This window comes from Salmo salar, chromosome 07 (genome assembly GCF_965601325.2).
Source record: "Salmo salar chromosome 07, fSalSal1, whole genome shotgun sequence".
NCBI lineage: Eukaryota > Metazoa > Chordata > Actinopteri > Salmoniformes > Salmonidae > Salmo > Salmo salar.
In genome coordinates, this window is record NC_138297.1 from 27164860 (window position 1) to 27183185 (window position 18326).

General features: G+C 40.8%; 1 protein-coding gene across 1 annotated transcript; it reads left to right on the top strand.

The window, feature by feature from the left end:
• Positions 1-15112: 15112 nt before the first annotated feature.
• Positions 15113-17740, top strand: cxcl19 (chemokine (C-X-C motif) ligand 19; the record flags this gene model as incomplete). Its single annotated transcript, XM_014207081.3, has 2 exons — positions 15113-15240; positions 17409-17740. Coding segments are annotated over 2 exons (237 nt in total), but the record flags the coding sequence as incomplete, so codon positions are not given.
• Positions 17741-18326: the final 586 nt, after the last annotated feature.

The following is an 18326-nucleotide window of genomic DNA, read 5'->3' on the forward strand; positions in this document are numbered from 1 at the left end:
AGGTAAAGCCCGCCTTATCTCAGCTCACTGGTCACCATAGCAGCACCCACCCGTAGCACGCACTCCAGCAGGCATATCTCACTGGTAACCCCCAAAGCCAGTTCCTCATTTGGCCTCCTTTCCTTCCAGTTCTCTGCTGCCAATGACTGGAACGAACTGCAAAAATCACTGAAGCTGGAGACTCATATCTCCCTCACTAGCTTCAAGCACCAGCTGTCAGAGCAGCTCACAGATCACTGCACCTAGGGCTGGGCGATATGGACCAAAAGTCATATCCCGATATATTTAGGCTGAATATCGATATAAGATATATATCCCAATATTTTTTCCGCAAAGTGAGAGCAAATGTTCAGTCAAAGTCAAAGCCAGATATGACATGTCTCAAGTAGTTTTATTGAAACCGGCTATTTCAGTGAACAGTTGAAAAATCAAATGAATAAATAATAAACAGGGCTCTTCACCTGGTTCAGATTAAATGCTCAGCTGTTCAAATAACAATAACATGTAAACATAAACACTGTATAACAACAGGAGTACCTTTTTTGAAATCAACGCTCCATAAGGTGCCTGACGTCAGTGTACATTTGTGGCAGTGCTTCTCGTGCAAAGTAGTTGCGACTGGGAAGCTCATATCTCGGGTCCATAGTTTTCAGTAGCTTTTTGAATCCGACTTGTTCCACAGTTGCAACAGGGACCATATCTTTAGCAATGTGATAGGACACCGCTTTAGTTATAGTACACCACTTGCCAATTTTCTTTTCATAAGGCACACTGCGGGAAAATGAAGTTTGCAGTGAGCTTTGTTTCGGGGCTGGAGCTTTTTCGGGTTGTCGACGGCTTGCGTCTGGGGCTTCTGCAGCGCGCAGTTTCACACACTCTTCGTATTGCAGTTTGTGCCACTGTTTTAGGTGGTGAAAAAGATTTGTAGTGCTTCCACCCCTGGCTGTAACTTTTTTATGGCACTGCCTACATATAACGTGATTTTGTTGCTCATCTGATACTTTGAATCCGAACCATCTCCAAATTACTGAGCCAATGCTTTTTCTTTTACTAACCAATTCCTCCTCAAAACGCTCCGCAGCACTTTGAGATATCAGCTGATGTACGAAGGTCTATATAAATAAATGTTATTTGATATGCAGCTAGCCTACAGTTGATGAGACTGAAAAATAGTCTCGTTTTCATGCCATACAGCATGTCAGATTTCTAATGTTTAGGTGTAGTTTAGGCTGCTGCAACACATATATCATGAGTTTTTGATTGTGTCTGTCCGGAGTGATTGTGTTATCATCTATGATAAATAAATACCAGAGGAAAGTGGAAAGCCTACTTGAGCACACACGAAAGAATGCGCTGCGTCAGACTCTCTTTAATCTTTTAATGGATGATGTGCTGGAATCATTCGGAATTGTTTTCGACATCCCAGAAAAGACAGTCGATAGTTCGATAAATTCAGCAAGTAAAGCATCGTAACGTGCAATTACCTCTACAAGCTCCTTATAGTTGCCCTTGTCGGTGGAACTTTACATCTCGTCGTATCCCTCTAAAAGCAAATTATTGCAAGCCCAAAAACACAGGCAAGACGAGCAATACAGGCGGCTTGATGAAAGGCTTCCTTAAGGCTAGGGGGCAGTATCCTGAATTTCCTGTTACTCAGGCCCAGAAGCTAGGATATGCATACAATTGGATAGAAAACACTCTGACGTTTCTAAAACTGTTAAAATAATGTCTGAGTATAACAGAACTGATATGGCAGGCGGAAACCCGAGGAAAATCCTTCTTTTTTTTTGAGGTCACAGGCCTTTTCAATGCTAGCCTATGGGATATACAAATACATTGGACCCAGGTTGCAGTTCCTATGGCTTCCACTAGATGTCAACAGTCTTTAGAAAGGGTTTCAGGCTTGTTTCTTGAAAAACGAACAAGTAGTTGTAGTTTATCCAAGGTGTTCTCATCAGGACAGGTTGACTTTTGGCGTGCATGAACGAGGGCGCGCTCTTCGTTAGTTTACTTTTCTATTGAACACCGTTCTTTCCATCTGAAATATTATCATTTATTTACATATTAGGGGACCTGAGGACTAATTAAAAACAGTGTTTGACTTGTTTGGATGAAGTTCACCGGTAGCTTTTTGGATTCCTTTGTATGCATGTTAAACGTGTGGATTACTGAAATCAATGGCGCCAACTAGACTGACTTTTTTGGATATAAAGGAGTTTATCGAACAAAACGAACATTCATTGTGTAGCTGGGACCCTTGGGATTGCAAACAAAGGAAGATCTTCAAAGGTAAGTGATTTATTTTATCACTATTTGTGATTTTTGTGAAGCCGGTGCTGGTTGAAAAAGTATTTTGATGTGGGGCGCTGTCCTCAGATAATCGCATGGTATGCTTTCGCCGTAAAGCGTTTTTGAAATCTGACAATGTGGTTGGATTAACAAGAAGTAAAGTTTTTAAATGATGTAAGACACTTGTATTTTCATGAATGTTTAATATTTCGATTTTCTTATTTTGAATTTGTCGCTCTGCAATTTCACAGGATGTTGTCGCAGGTGGACCGCTAGCGGTCCGTGATCCCGAAGAGGTTTTAACAATCTATATATTTGATCAGGTGGTATTGAACGCCCTCACCTTTTCGTTCTTCTTCATGAAACTGATCTCAGGCAGAGGTCGATCCTCGCTTTTAATTCACACCTTTTCCGTGTACCCCAGAGAATGAAAGGGGTTTTTCGACAAAAAGTCCACGAACCCAACATTTTCAGCAGCGTTGGCTATTCTACCATTCTGGCGCAGAAAACTGCACACTTGCGCTGGTACAGTAGCCAGCTAGCCATTTAAGTTAGCAAGGCAAATTTAAATAAATTGCCTTTACTGGACACAAAAATAAAGTTCTAAAACTAAGAAAACTATTTATAATATACCTCCTCAGTCTCCTGTAATTTGAAAAAACTAATTTGAATTGAATAATATCCCAAAAATGCTGAACTATCACTTTTCACTCTTAATCTCTATCCAATAATGGCACCAAGCTTCTCAACAGAACCCCCATTACGCTCTCTGGCACAATCCCAATACAAATCAATAGGTTAATTCTCTGATCCTAATTCTATGATTGGATGGACAACATGTCAGTTCTTCCTGCAAAAGCTTTGATTGGTTGGAGGACATCCTCCGGAAGTGGTCATAATTACCATGATGTCTATGGAAGGGGTGAGACCTACGAGCCTCCTAGGTATTGTATTGAAGTCAATGTAGCCAGAGTAGGACGGAAGCTTGCTGTCCACCAAGGTGCTACCCCAGACAGTGCTGTTCAAGTTACTGTAGACCTTCATTGCAACTTATCATATTTTTTATTTAATCAATTATTTGGTGACATATCAATATATTTAATATTGTTTTATCTTAAAAGGATAACTTTTTAAATGTTTCACTATTTTTACTTTTATGAAATTTCACTGAGGAGGATGGTCCTCCCCTTCCTCCTCTGAGGAGCATCCACTGGTAGAAGCTATTCCGGGTCCTGTTAGTTCCAGACTTTAGACAGACTGTATTATTGTGTATATACATAGGATGACCACAGGGTGTGATGTGATCCTCTACACATGAACTTGTTTGACTATGAGGAGCATAGAAGCCATTAATGCCATCTCGCTCTATACATTACAGTACATAAACAAAACTATACAATAATGTAGATGGAGATAGAAACAAATGTAGGCCAACACAGTTAGGCAAACGTTGTGGGTCTTTGCAGATAGAAATGTCACAAATAGAGCAAAGGTGATTCCTTATTCCACATGTCAGAGAGGCATGCTTGTTCTAAATAACATTTCTATATAGAATGTTTCTATATTTGGGTCTTACCGTTGGCAAAGAATATATAGTAGGTGCCCACTAGAGCCAGCAGGAAACACAGCTTCATGATAAAGAGGTGGTAAAGAGGCCTTGTAACCTTGATGGGACTTCCTGGGGTTAAATAAAAGTTAAAGAAATACAATGAAATAAAATGTTAACCTGTCTAGTGGTGATGGGCAGGCGGGTGATGATGTGATGGTTTCTAAAGGCATGTACTGTAGCTCCCTCAACAATAACAGATGGAGGTTTCTTCAGGAAAGTCCCTGCCGCAAGTGTGTGTGTGTGTGTGTGTGTGTTCACACCATGTTTACCAAAATGTAGTCATGAGTAGAGGTCGACCAATTAATCAGAATGGCCGATTTTAATTAGGGCCGATTTTCAAGTTTTCATAACAATCGGTATTTTCGACCACCGATTTGCCAAATGTTGTATTTATTTTTTTGATAAAAAAAAAAAAGTGTTTTAATTTTAATTTGTAATTTTTTTTACATTTTATTTTACACCTTTATTTAACTAGGCAAGTCAGATTAAGGACACATTCTTATTTTCAATGACGGCCTAGGAACGGGGGTTAACTGCCTTGTTCAGGGGGGATTCGAGGATTCGTTTTTGCAACCTTCCGGTTACTAGTCCAACGCTCTAACCACCTGCCTCACATTGCACTCCACGAGGAGCCTGCATGGCAGGCTGACTACCTGTTACGCGAGGGCAGCAAGAAGCCAAGGTAAGTTGCTAGCTAGCATTAAACTTATCTTATAAAAAACGATCAATCTTAACATAATCACTTGTTAACTACACATGGTTGATGATATTACTAGTTTATCTAACGTGTCCTGCGTTGCATATAATCGATGCGGTGCCTGTTAATTTCTCATTGAATCACAGCCTACTTCGACAAACGGGTGTTGATTTAACAAGCGCATTTGCGAAAAAAAAACACTGTCGTTGCACCAATGTACCCAACCATAAACATCAATGCTTTTCTTTAAAACCAATACACAAGTAGTTTCCAGGTTCGACCATATTAATGACCTAAGGCTCGTATTTCTGTGTGTTTATTATATTATAATTAAGTCTATGATTTGATAGAGCAGTCTGACTGAGCGGTGGTAGGCAATAGCAGGCTCGTAAGCATTCATTCAAACAGCACTTTTGTGCGTTTTGCCAGCAGCTCTTCGCTGTGCTTCAAGCATTGCGCTGTTTATGACTTCAAGCCGGGTGGGTATAATTTGTGGAACGTTCCAACAGGAATCTATTCCAAAAACTTCGTAAATAACAAGATTGCCAAAAAAACTACGCATACAAAGTTGTATAGCAGCAGAATAAGATACCGGGTAGGGAGTGGTCTAATTCATTGCATTTTTCACTCATCACGTTTATTCCGAAAAATGTCTGTCCTCACTCTGGTTGCCTATGGACAAACATTAAGAATAAGTTACGTGGTGAGTTGATGCCTATTCAGCAGCTAGTTAGCTAGGTTTGTATGCGTTGCTACTTTGTATGCGTTGTTGGTTGGCAACCTTTTACTTGACGTTTTTTGGAACAGATTCCTGTTGGAACGTTCCACAAATTATACCCACCCCTTCAAGCCTATCAACTCCCAAGATTAGGCTGGTGTAACCGATGTGAAATGGCTAGCTAGTTAGCGGGGTGCGCGCTAATAGCGTTTCAAACGTCACTCGCTCTGAGACTTGGAGTAGTTGTTCCCCTTGCTCTGCATGGGTAACGCTGCTTCGAGGGTGGCTGTTGTCGATGTGTTCCTGGTTCGAGCCCAGGTAGGAGCGAGGAGAGGGACGGAAGCTATACTGTTACACTGGCAATACTAAAGTGCCTATAAGAACATCCAATAGTCAAAGGTATATGAAATACAAAATCGTATAGAGAGAAATAGTCCTATAATTCCTATAATAACTACAACCTAAAACTTCTTATCTAGGAATATTGAAGACTCATGTTAAAAGGAACCACCAGCTTTCATATGTTCCCATGTTCTGAGCAAGGCACTTAAACGTTAGCTTTCTTACATGGCACATATTGCACTTTTACTTTCTTCTCCAACACTTTGTTTTGCATTTATTTAAACCAAATTGAACATGTTTCATTATTTATTTGAGGCTAAATTGATTTTATTGATGTATTATATTAAGTTAAAATAAGTGTTCATTCAGTATTGTTGTAATTGTCATTATTATAAAAAAAAATAAAAAAAATTGGCCGATGCATTGGCCTTTTTTTGGTCCTCCTTGTTAATCGGTATCGGCGTTGAAAAATCATAATCGGTCATAATCGGTCGACCTCTAGTCATGAGCTGGTCTGTCTCGTGTGCCTGCAAGGCAGAGAGGTCAGGAAAAGAGCAGGGGCCATCTAGGGTTGGAGACACTTAGCAGTGTAAGCCTATAAAAGGTGCAGAAAAACACAGGACACCTAACAACTTTGGGAGTCATACACAAGGTAAATACTGTGTGTCTGATGACATAAACTGACGTGCAGATATGTATTCTACTAAGGCATTAAACTCAGAAAATAAATATATGAACAAAAGTTGAACCTATACTTCTTAAAACTGTTAAGTCATTTGTCACACAGGGCTGGTTTCCCAGACACAGATTCAGTCTAAACATAGTTCGGGGCTAAAAAATCATGCTCAAATGAATGGAGAATCTCAATTTAAAAATACTTTTAGTCCAGGACTAGGCTTGATGTATCTGTGTCTGAGAAACTAGCTCCAAATGTTGTTCTCTGCATGTGCTTCCCACAAAACTAAAGCAAATAATCTGGGCTCATTCTATTTCTATGTTCTCACAATGAGTCTTTTTCTTTAAAAAGTATTGGCACCATACCAAGACCTCTGTGTTTTGGTAAATTGGGGTTTTGGCCAGGATACAAAAGAAGATGCAATGACTTGTCCTCATTGTCTTTAGTAATAACCTTAAACAGTAAGTCACATGCGGCAGCTTCTGCAGGCACTGTGTGAGACATTGTCATCACAGGTCAAGGCGTCAAACACACTGCCTGCATCCCCAATCCAACCCTGTTCTCTATATAGAGCGCTATGTTTGACAAGGGCCCATAGGTCTCTGGTCAAAAGTAGTGCGCTATATAGGGAATTGTGGGAAATATGGGACGACATTAGTTTGCCAATATCTGTGCCATTGTCTTTGCTATAGAGCTTTTTTCCTGGAAACCAAAGGCTTGACTGAAAGTGGAACATTATACAGAGACAGTCAACAGATATGCATGTTGTTTTTATTTGCTTGCTTGGACAAGTTATAAAATTAAAGCATCAATAGACAGACACTGTCTTTAAGTCCTGTTATAAAGGACTATTTTCAGTTACCTATATGCAGCTCTCTTCTTAAGGACTCCTCCTTCTGACCCTACCTGTGTTTCACAGGTGCAGATATAATGAACATATAAGTAGTAAAACATATTATATGTAATAAACATACTAAAACAATGAATAGACTTAACATGATATGTTAGGGTGTGATATGAGACAGCAATGAAGTCATGCATGGATAGAGAAATGTACCCTTCCGCTCAAGATAATTATTTCCCAGTGCAAAATCCCAATAGGATTCATAGTATTCTAGTGGATGCATCAGAATTGGGCACTGGGCAGGCAGTCTAGTTGACAAGTTATTGAATCATGTCCATCATTTGGTTGACAAGTGTAACGGGGCAGGAGTGACGCTTCCAACCTCTTTAGAACGTTTGCTTTCCTGCATTCTGCAAAATAGAAGACAAACAAGTCAAACTAGCTGAGGACATTGCTTTTGTTTTACCTCTACGGGATCGGTATCTCCCCCCCCCCCATTAGCTAACATAGACTAATGTGATTAGCATGAGGTTGTAAGTAACAAAAAAGATTCCCACGACAGACATATCTGATATGGGGAGAAAACTTAAATTATTGTTAATCTAACTGCACTGTCCAATTTACAGTAGCTATTACAGTGAAAGAATACCATGCTATTGTTTGAGGGGAGTGCACAATTATGAACTTGATCAGTCTAAAACTTTGCACATATACTGCTGCCATCTAGTGGCCAAAATCTAAATTGCACCTGGGCTGGAATAATACCTGATGGCCTTTCTCTTGCATTTCAAAGATGATGGTACAAAAGAAACATGTTTTTCTTTGTATTATCTTTAACCAGATCTAATGTGTTACTTTCTCCTACATTAATTTCACATTTCTACAAACTTCAAAGTGTTTCCTTTCAAATGGTATCAAAAAAATGCATATCCTTGCTTCAGGTCCTGCGCTACAGGCAGTTAGATTTGGGTATGTCATTATAGGCGAAAATTGAAAAAAAAGGGTCCAATCCTTAAGAGGTTTTAAGAGCATCTGTAGACCGTAGACTATCTCTCCTAAATGTTGATCATGAACCATGATCTGTCTAGCCTGGTCCCAGAACTGTTGTGCTGTCTTGCATAACAGCACAAAGAAATCTGGGACCAGGCTATGATTTTGCTAACACAAGGCAATGGCAGCAATGCACTGCCATGGACTGTATTATTCAGTTATGGATTGTTATTACCTTTTGGTTGATCTCTCCACCAGAATCTTCACCAAACGTTTCTTTGGGTCCAGGCAGAGTTGACCTCCACTTTTGAGTGTGACACTGAAAATAATTAAAGGCATACAGTGAGGGGAAAAAAGTATTTGATCCCCTGCTGATTTTGTACGTTTGCCCACTGACAAAGAAATGATCAGTCTTTAATTTTAATAGTAGGTTTATTTGAACAGTGAGAGACAGAATAACAACAAAAAAATCCAGAAAATGCATTTCAAAAATGTTATAAAATGATTTGCATTTTAATGAGGGAAATAAGTATTTGACCCCCACTCAATCAGAAAGATTTCTGGCTCCCAGGTGTCTTTTTATATAGGTAACGAGCTGAGATTATGAGCACACTCTTAAAGGGAGTGCTCCTAATCTCAGTTTGTTACCTGTATAAAAGACACCTGTCCACAGAAGCAATCAATCAATCAGATTCCAAACTCTCCACCATGGCCAAGACCAAAGAGCTCTCCAAGGATGTCAGGGACAAGATTGTAGATCTACACAAAGCTGGAATGGGCTACAAGACCATCGCCAAGCAGCTTGGTGAGAAGGTGACAACAGTTGGTGCGATTATTCGCAAATGGAAGAAACACAAAAGAACTGTCAATCTCCCTCGGCCTGGGGCTCCATGCAAGAACTTACCCCATGGAGTTGCAATGATCGTGAGAACGGTGAGGAATCAGCCCAGAACTACACGGGAGGATCTTGTCAATGATCTCAAGGCAGCTGGGACCATAGTCACCAAGAAAACAATTGGTAACACACTACACTGTGAAGGACTGAAATCCTGCAGTGTCCGCAAGGTCCCCCTGCTCAAGAAAGCACATATACATGCCCATCTGAAGTTTGCCAATGAACATCTGAATGATTCAGAGGACAACTGGGTGAAAGTGTTGTGGTCAGATGAGACCAAAATGGAGCTCTTTGACATCAACTCAACTCGCCGTGTTTGGAGGAGGAGGAATGCTGCCTATGACCCCAAGAACACCATCCCCATCGTCAGGGACATGGAGGTGGAAACATTATGCTTTTGGGGGTGTTTTTCTGCTAAAGGGACAGGACAACTTCACTGCATCAAAGGGATGATGGACGGGGCCATGTACTGTCAAATCTTGGGTGAGAACCTCCTTCCCTCAGCCAGGGCATTGAAAATGGGTCGTGGATGGGCATTCCAGCATGACAATGACCCAAAACACACAGCCAAGGCAACAAAGGAGTGGCTCAAGAAGAAGCACATTAAGGTCCTGGAGTGGCCTAGCCAGTCTCCAGACCTTAATCCCATAGAAAATCTGTGGAGGGAGCTGAAGGTTCGAGTTGCCAAACGTCAGCCTCAACCTTAATGACTTGGAGAAGATCTGCAAAGAGGAGTGGAACAAAATCCCTGCTGAGATGTGTGCAAACCTGGTGGCCAACTACAAGAAACGTCTGACCTCTGATTGCCAACAAGGGTTTTGCCACCAAGTATTAAGTCATGTTTTGCAGAGGGGTCAAATACTTATTTCCCTCATTAAAATGCAAATCATTTTATAACATTTTTGACATGTGTTTTTCTGGATTTTTTTGTTGTTGTTCTGTCTCTCACTGTTCAAATAAACCTACCATTAAAATTATAGACGGATAATTTCTTTGTCACTGGGAAAACGTACAAAATCAGCAGGGGATCAAATACTTTTTTCCCTCACTGTAGTTCATAGATGATCCATAGACTACTTTCAAGGTCAGGAATTACAAACTATCCCTTTAATTCACTTCAAAATGTGCACCAGTACCCTTTGAGCAAATTCTTAAACTTGATTTAAATCATAAGTTACTTTTCATGTTTTTAACACTTAGTCTGAAGATCACTGTCAAAACAATTAACCTAATGATAAACTATCAAGGTGTCGATTTATCATTTGAGGGACAACATTTTTACATATTCCGAGGAGAAGATCATTGTCAAAATTGATTAATAATCATACCGGTTACTGATTATAAATGCTCAGTTATGTTGCTTTATCAGTTGAGGGAGGGATACACTCACATGACTTCAGTCTTTGAACAGTGTGGGCGAGGAGAGAGGTGCCACACACTCTTCAAATCCCTGAGCGGAATAAGACCAGCCTGCACTTTGGGGCAAAGGCAGCGTAGAACCAGTGGTTGCTTTATCCCTATAGAGAGGTAGGGTGGAAAGCACAATGGCTTTGTCTTAAATCTCTTGGTTCAATTCCAGTGTTTTTCTTGCATGTGTATACATCTATGGTTACGGGTTAGAGCTAGAGTTAGGGTAAGGGTTGCTGCTGTAAACACAGTATAACAATGTGTAGTAGTTACATTAGTCATTAATTTGTATAAACATGGATAATAACCCAGTAATAAGAACACTGTCATGTAAAGAGTCGCCCACACAACTGGAATGTTGATTAGTTTCTAAAACTTCAAATTAAAGTACCCAGCTTATAAATGCAGTAAGGTAATAAAATACATCCTTAAGTATACAATATTAAGTAATGAATGATTATTTACCTTCAGTTGATGAGAAGATGGACAGAAAGGTGAGCAGAATGATGGTTATGCTTGCGGTGTTCATGGTAATACACGTTTACATGCAACCCCGTGGACGACAGCTTTACTGTAGGTCTCTAATGGTCTCTAAGGATGATTCTGTTGTGGGATGAGTGTGTTGTGGTCTTTTTGTTTTATCAAGTGGTTTAGCAAATAGAAGAAGAGCTGCCCATCTGTCTGCTTGAGCTTGGAATTCAATGCAGGCTGTTTCATGTCAACCCAAAACCACTTTCTCTCGCTGTCTCTCACTCTCACTGTCTCTTGCACTCACTCTGGATTTATTTGAAGACAAATATGCCTTCTAAGCAGACTTGCAAAGAAAAAGCTATATCTCAGACTAGCCAATAAAAATAAAAGATTAATGCTCCAGATACTCAACCAGTCTAAAGGCGGCCAGTTTTATCGCTTCTTTAATCAGAACAACAGTTTTCAGCTGTACTAACATAATTGCAAAAGGGTTTTCTAATGATCAATTAGCCTTTTAAAATGATAAACTTGGATTAGCTAACACAACGTGCCATTGGAACACAGGAGTGATGGTTGCTGATAATGGGCCTCTGTACGCCTATGTAGATATTCCATTAAAAAAAATCTGCTTTTTCCAGCTACAATAGTCATTTACAACATTAAATGTCTACACTGTATTTTTGATCAACTTGATGTTATTTTAATGGACAAAAAAATAGCTTTTCTTTCAAAAACAAGGACATTTCTAAGTGACCCCAAACTTTTGAACAGTAGTGTACATGGTAATTATGACCACTCCGGAGTACGTCCTCCAACCAATCAAAGCTTTAGCAGGAAGAACTGACATGTTGTCCATCCAATCATAGAATTAGCATCAGAGAACGAACCTGTTGTATTGGGATTGTGCCACTGAGCGTTATGGGGGTTCTATGTGTTGAGAAACTTGGTGACATTGCTTTAAGAGTGAAAAGTGATCGTGACACATTTTTGGGATATTATTCAATTCAAATGAGTTTTTTTCAAATTACCAGAGACTGAGGAGGTATATTATAAATTGTTTTCTTAGTTTTAGAACTTTATTTTTGTGTCCAGTAAAAGCAAGGCAAATGTAAATAAATGGCCAATTTAAATGACTAGCTAGCTACTGTACCAGCGCGAGTATTGAGAATTTTGAAAAAAATATGTGCCCATTTTTAACTGCCTCCTACACCAACTCAGAAGCTAGGATATGCATATTATTAACAGATTTGGATAGAAAACATTCTGAATTTTCTAAAACTGTTTGAATGGTGTCTGTAAGTATAACAAAACTCATATGGCAGGCAAAAACCAGAGAAAAATACAAGCAGGAAATGAGAATTTTGTGGCTGTACTATTTTTGAGTCATTGCTAATAGATCACACAGTGACAAAGGATTCATTTCGCACTTCCTACGGCTTCCACTTGATGTCAACGATCTTTATAAAGTTGTTTGAAGCGTCTATGGTGAACAGAGAACGAATGAGAAGGAAGAGAAGTTGACGTCCCTGGGATGTCGTCACTTCATTATTGCGCGCACCTGCGCGTTCATGTGAGGCGAGACATTTTTCAAAACGTTTTTCAAGACACAGGAGAGGTCGGGTTGAAATATTACTGATGTTTCACGTTAAAAATGGCCCAAAAGATTGATGCTAAACAACGTTTGACATGTTTGAACGAACGTAAATAGATTTTTTTTTTTTACTTTTCGTCGTGACTTTTCCCCCCCGCCCTACATTTTGAGGAGCCTACTGAACGCACTAACAACATGGAACAACTTGGAGTTATTTGGACATAAATTATGAACTTTGTCAAAAGAAACCACATTTGTTGTGGACCTGGGATTCCTGGAAGTGCCTTCTGATGAAGATAATCAAAGGTAAGGGATTATTTACAATAGTATTATTGATATTAGATGGTTACAAGATGGTGCTAACCTGTATATCCTAGCCTATTGTTCTTAGCATAGCACCCCGTTTATTGCAAAGTGTGATTTCCCAGTAAAGTTATTTTGAAATCTGGCAATGCGGTAGCATTTACGAGATGTTAATCTATAATTATTTGAATGACAATATTATAATTTACCAATGTTTTCGAATAGTAATTTTGTAAATTGTAACGCTAATTCACCGGAAGCATTTGAGGAAAAACAAATCTGAATTTCACCGCCACTGTAAAATGCTGTTTTTGGATATAAATATGAACTTGATGGAACAAAAAATGCATGTATTGTATAACATAATGTCCTAGGAGTGTCATCTGATGAAGATTGTCAAAGGTTAGTGCATAATTTTAGCTGGTTTTCTGCTTTTGGTGACGCCTGTCTTTGAATTGACAAAACATTACACACAGCTATTTTCAATGTACTCTCCTAACATAACCTAACTTTATGCTTTCGCCGTTAAGCCTCTTTGAAATCGGACAATGTGGTTGGATTTAGGAGATGTTTATCTTTCAAATGGTGAAAAATAGTTGATTGTTTGAGAAATTGAAATTATTAGATTCTTGCAGTTTTGAATTTCCCGCCATGGTATCTTGTCAATAAATCCCGTTAGCGGGATCAGAGCGGGAAGGGGTCCTCTAGAGGCTAATCACTGTCATACCTTTATAGGGTCCAGAGTTTTCCTAGTTAGGTTAACATAAGGAAAAACTCCAGGCCCCAGGAGGTAAAAATTGCCCCACTGCTCTAGGACCTATGGTGCCACCAGTCTGATTGCAGTTGTCAGTTATCGTCAGGTATGTGGATGATCAGGGCTTTATTCAGGGATGTTTCTTGAGATACTTTGATGTGACAAGTGGGCGAGATGCGCGGTCTTTGTTTGACTTTATGAATTTTGAGATGTCTTGAGTTTAAGTTAGACAAACTCGTGGTCCAAACCTACGATGGCGCAGCTGTAATGGAATGTATCTGCTATTTGTATTTACAGCTAAGTCCCCTCCTGTTCCCTGATTAAGAGATGATGACTACTCCACTCTGCTACCTTTGTCAACTTTCTCCTGACATGAACTGAAGCCATGTCTCATGTGCCCGCTCTTCCACTGGTACATTGAATGCTTCCCCTCCAAGCACTGTGAGTACCCCTGTACATTTTCTCTCATTCCTGTATGTTGAGTCAATCACATACACAATCACATTGTTACACATCAATGATTTAACTCCTTGCTTGGACTAATTCATTCTTAGCTCTTTTGTCTAACTGCGTAGTGTGTTGTGTTATTGTTTTTTTGTCTTCCCAGTCAAATCCTGTCCTGCACTGGTCAAGCCTCTGAACACCTCAACTCATGCCACATACCCTCATTCAATCACTGCTGTGATCCCTTTCCAACACGGTGTAAGTAGCCCTCTCATTCCCATTCCCCATAATATGGTACTCTATATGTCTTTATTAAATGCTTTAGGTTAAAATAATTCGTCTTTGACGATTTTTGAAACACACTTTGTTGTCTCCGTGCGTTACTCGCCTATAACGGTGGGTCTCCCATGCTCCTCAATATTTCAAGTCACCAGCCTCCGCTGGTTCTACCCCCAAGCCATAAGACTGCTGAACAAGACTGCTAAATAGCTAATCAAATGGATGTTGTTTGTGTTGGGGTGTCAGTATGAGTGGGTGGGTAGAGTCCAGTGTGTGTATAGTCAGTGAGAGGGAGTTAGTGCAAAAATGGGTCAATACAGGTAGTCCGGGCTAGCCATTTGATTTGCTATTTAGCAGTCTTGTTCAGCAGTCTTATGGCTTGGGGGTAGAACCATTACCTCGTACCCCTGCACATCAACTCATTATTCCCTATGCGTTTATTCCTCGTTTCGCTATTTCTATTTTGTTTTATCTTTAACTCTGCGTTGTTGGAAAATACCTGTAAGTAACCATTTCACTGTTAGTCTGCAGCTGTGAAAAAGTACATGTGAAAAAGTACGTAACATTTGACAGTTTACAACTGAATATCATCCGTAAACACTGGACATTAATGTTGACTTTTATTGGGCCAGCTCCTTAGACGCCTCCAACAATGTGTGTGTGTGTTTATGTGAATGAGGAACTGTAGCGAGCAAACACTTTTGTGTTGCAATACTGGACTCTGTCTCTATCCAATACACAAACAAAATAATGAAAACATCTTTTAACAAAACCTCTTTGGATTGTAGGAACTAATATATTGATTAATTGTTCTTGGTATGCACCCAATCGGGAGGGATTACAACAGACAATGCCTGTGCAATCAGCTGGAGTCCAGACAGAGCGTCGAGATCCTTCCCAGAGGGCCACGCTGCAAGACCACAGAGGTCATGTGAGTGACACTATGGTCGAGTTCCTGCCCGACTACATTGCGGACACATGTCAGATCTTATAAAGCCTGGATAGCAGTGCTTCATTTGTAAATCGGGAGGTGCCAGAACAAAAAGGGAGCACGAGAGGGGGGTAACCTGGGGAGCACGCAGGTACCGGATGAGGAAAAATAAAATTACCTTTATAATCAAACATTGCATGCATATCATCACATTTGCATAGAGCAGTAGAGTAGAGGCATTACAGAAATTGCACACATGGGAAAAAGGTAGCCTAGGGTCCAGGAAAATATTAGCTTTTTTATAAATGCATTTCATGCAATTCTACATCCTTTTACATGACTGAAGACTTTGGCGTAATCTTTAATGCTGCGTTCAAAACAACTGGGACCTCAGAATTCGGAAATCTCCTACTTCTGACCAGTGCATTCAAGACAATTGGGAACTCGGGGGGGGGGGGGGGGGGGGAGGAGTAAATTATAGTCCTAAAAAAGCTTTCCAGTTTCACTGACTCACCCAACGATGCACAGCCCACTCGCTGGTGATGGCTGAGGCGCTCGTGCCAAAAGCCTCTTTTCCCCTCATTTTACTTTGGAAAACAATATTTGGAACTTGATCAAATATTTTGGTAGCCTACAGCAGACCGATTCTAGAATGTTCTCTTTTCAACAAGAGCCAATTGCTTTTCAACCTGTGTTTTCCCGCGATTGTATTTGAAATATTGTGAAAGGGCTGTTTTTTGTCTGCCTGATGTTTGTTCATTGACATATTTGCAGCGCATTCCCAACTGTAAGCTATGCCTTGTTTTTGGGATACACTCTACAGCTACATTCAAAAGTCTCTCAGCCGATCACACAATGTTATGCAAATGAGTTGCTGTATGTGAGGATGCGGGAGGCATGCTGAGGAAGAGTTTTTGGGGAAGGCGTTGCGTGCGGCTGGTCATTGCTGGGGTGCACTGTCTGTTCGTCCATATAAACTATCAACTTGACTATTCCATGGGAAATTGGTGTCCTACACTGTTTACGCTAGTCAACAAACAATGTGAGAGTTTCGGTGGCCTTACAGGTTTGTTACACTATTCTGAATTATTTAATATATTTCTGAACACACAGCAGTAGTCTAACTCATTTTTTCCCCCCACATTTTTTTAAATGTACCCGGGGTGCTGCAGCTCCTCTAGAACTCTTCGCGCGGCTATGATTCTATAAGGAAATAATGACATGCAACGCTGGAGAGATGTCTGTCAGAGCTGAGAAAGGGAGTGAGATTCTAGAAAGTGAATCTAGTTCTGTGAGAGATACAGCGGATTAACGAGGCAACTCTTGTAGCTCCCTACCCCTCCCTCTTGGCCCTAACCCCTTGATGTTTCCAGATCTGTTGGGTCTGGGTAGGTATAAGTAGTGCAGTGGCGGAGCTTCCACCATTTTGCTTAGACCTGACAGATCTGCTGAATCAAAGGGTTAGGGCCACGGGTGAGGGTTAGGTGTTGATTTGAGACTGGCTGCTAGCCCCTGCCCTCTAGGCAATTGTGGAGATCTGAGAGGACTGGATGGGTGTAAACACTATGGTGGTATATCCATCTTGACCTCTGATTGGCCAGGTGAAATGTTGCCATATTGCTTTCAACCGGTCCAAAACCCTCAGGTCTACCAAAGTCCATAGGGAGTAGGGGCTTCATTTGTTAGCAATTCCTCTAGACCATTTCCCATGAAGTTACGAGTACATGTATCAAACTCAATGACCCCAATCTCCTGTCTATTTTTAGAGTGAAAACAGTATGAACATCCAAAATATCTTGAAGTGTCTATAAAACCACAGTGACTGTCTTGAGCTGTCTGTACAACCACAGTGACTGTGTCTTGAGCTGTCTGTACAACCACAGTGACTGTGTCTTGAGCTGTCTGTACAACCACAGTGACTGTGTCTTGAGCTGTCTTTACAACCACAGTGACTGTGTCTTGAGCTGTCTGTACAACCACAGTGACTGTGTCTTGAGCTGTCTGTACAACCACAGTGACTGTGTCTTGAGCTGTCTGTACAACCACAGTGACTGTGTCTTGAGCTGTCTGTACAACCACAGTGACTGTGTCTTGAGCTGTCTGTACAACCACAGTGACTGTGTCTTGAGCTGTCTGTACAACCACAGTGACTGTGTCTTGTTTTCCAGTGCTGGTCTGGTGAGTGGAGAGAAGATCTGCCTGAACCCTCACTCTGGCTGGGTGAAGAAACTCGCTCGCTTCGCCGTCAAGAGGCAGTCAGAAAGGATTAATCTATAGATTAAGCAGAGTTATTCTTTATCATCTGTAGTTCTGTTCTGCAATCATCCCTCCAAGCAAAAGTTGTGTGAGTCAACCTTATTTCAAATTACTACACTGAACAAAAATATAAACGCAACATGCAACAATTTCAACAATTTTACTGAGTTACAGTTCATATAAGGACATAAATGAATTAGGCCCTAATTTATGGATTTCACATGACTGGGCAGGGACGCAGCCATGGGTGGGCCTGGGAGGGCATAGGCTCACCCACTGCCAGCAGCATACCACCCTGCATCCCACTGCTGGCTTGCTTCTGAAGCTGAGCAGGGTTGGTCCTGGTCAGTCCCTGGATGGGAGACCAGATGCTGCTGGAAGTGGTGTTGGAGGGCCAGTAGGAGGCACTCTTTCCTCTGGTCTAAAAAAATATCCCAATGCCCCAGGACACTGCCCTGTGTAGGGTGCCGTCTTTCGTATGGGACGTTAAACATGTGTCCTGACTCTCTGAGGTCACTAAAGACCCCATGGCACTTATCGTAAGAGTAGAGGTGTTAACCCCGGTGTCCTGGATAAATTCCCAAGCTGTCCCTCATACCATCATGGCCACCTAATCATCCCCAGCTTACAATTGGCTCATTCATCTCCCTCCTCTCCCCTGTAACTATTCCCCAGGTTGTTGCTGTATATGAGAATGTGTTCTCAGTCAACACACCTGATAAAATAACTGTGTAAAAATAAAATAAAAAAAACTTTGGAGCCAAGCCCAGCCAATCAGAATGAGCTGGATGTGGAAGTCCTGGGCTGGCGTGGTTACACATGACCTGTGG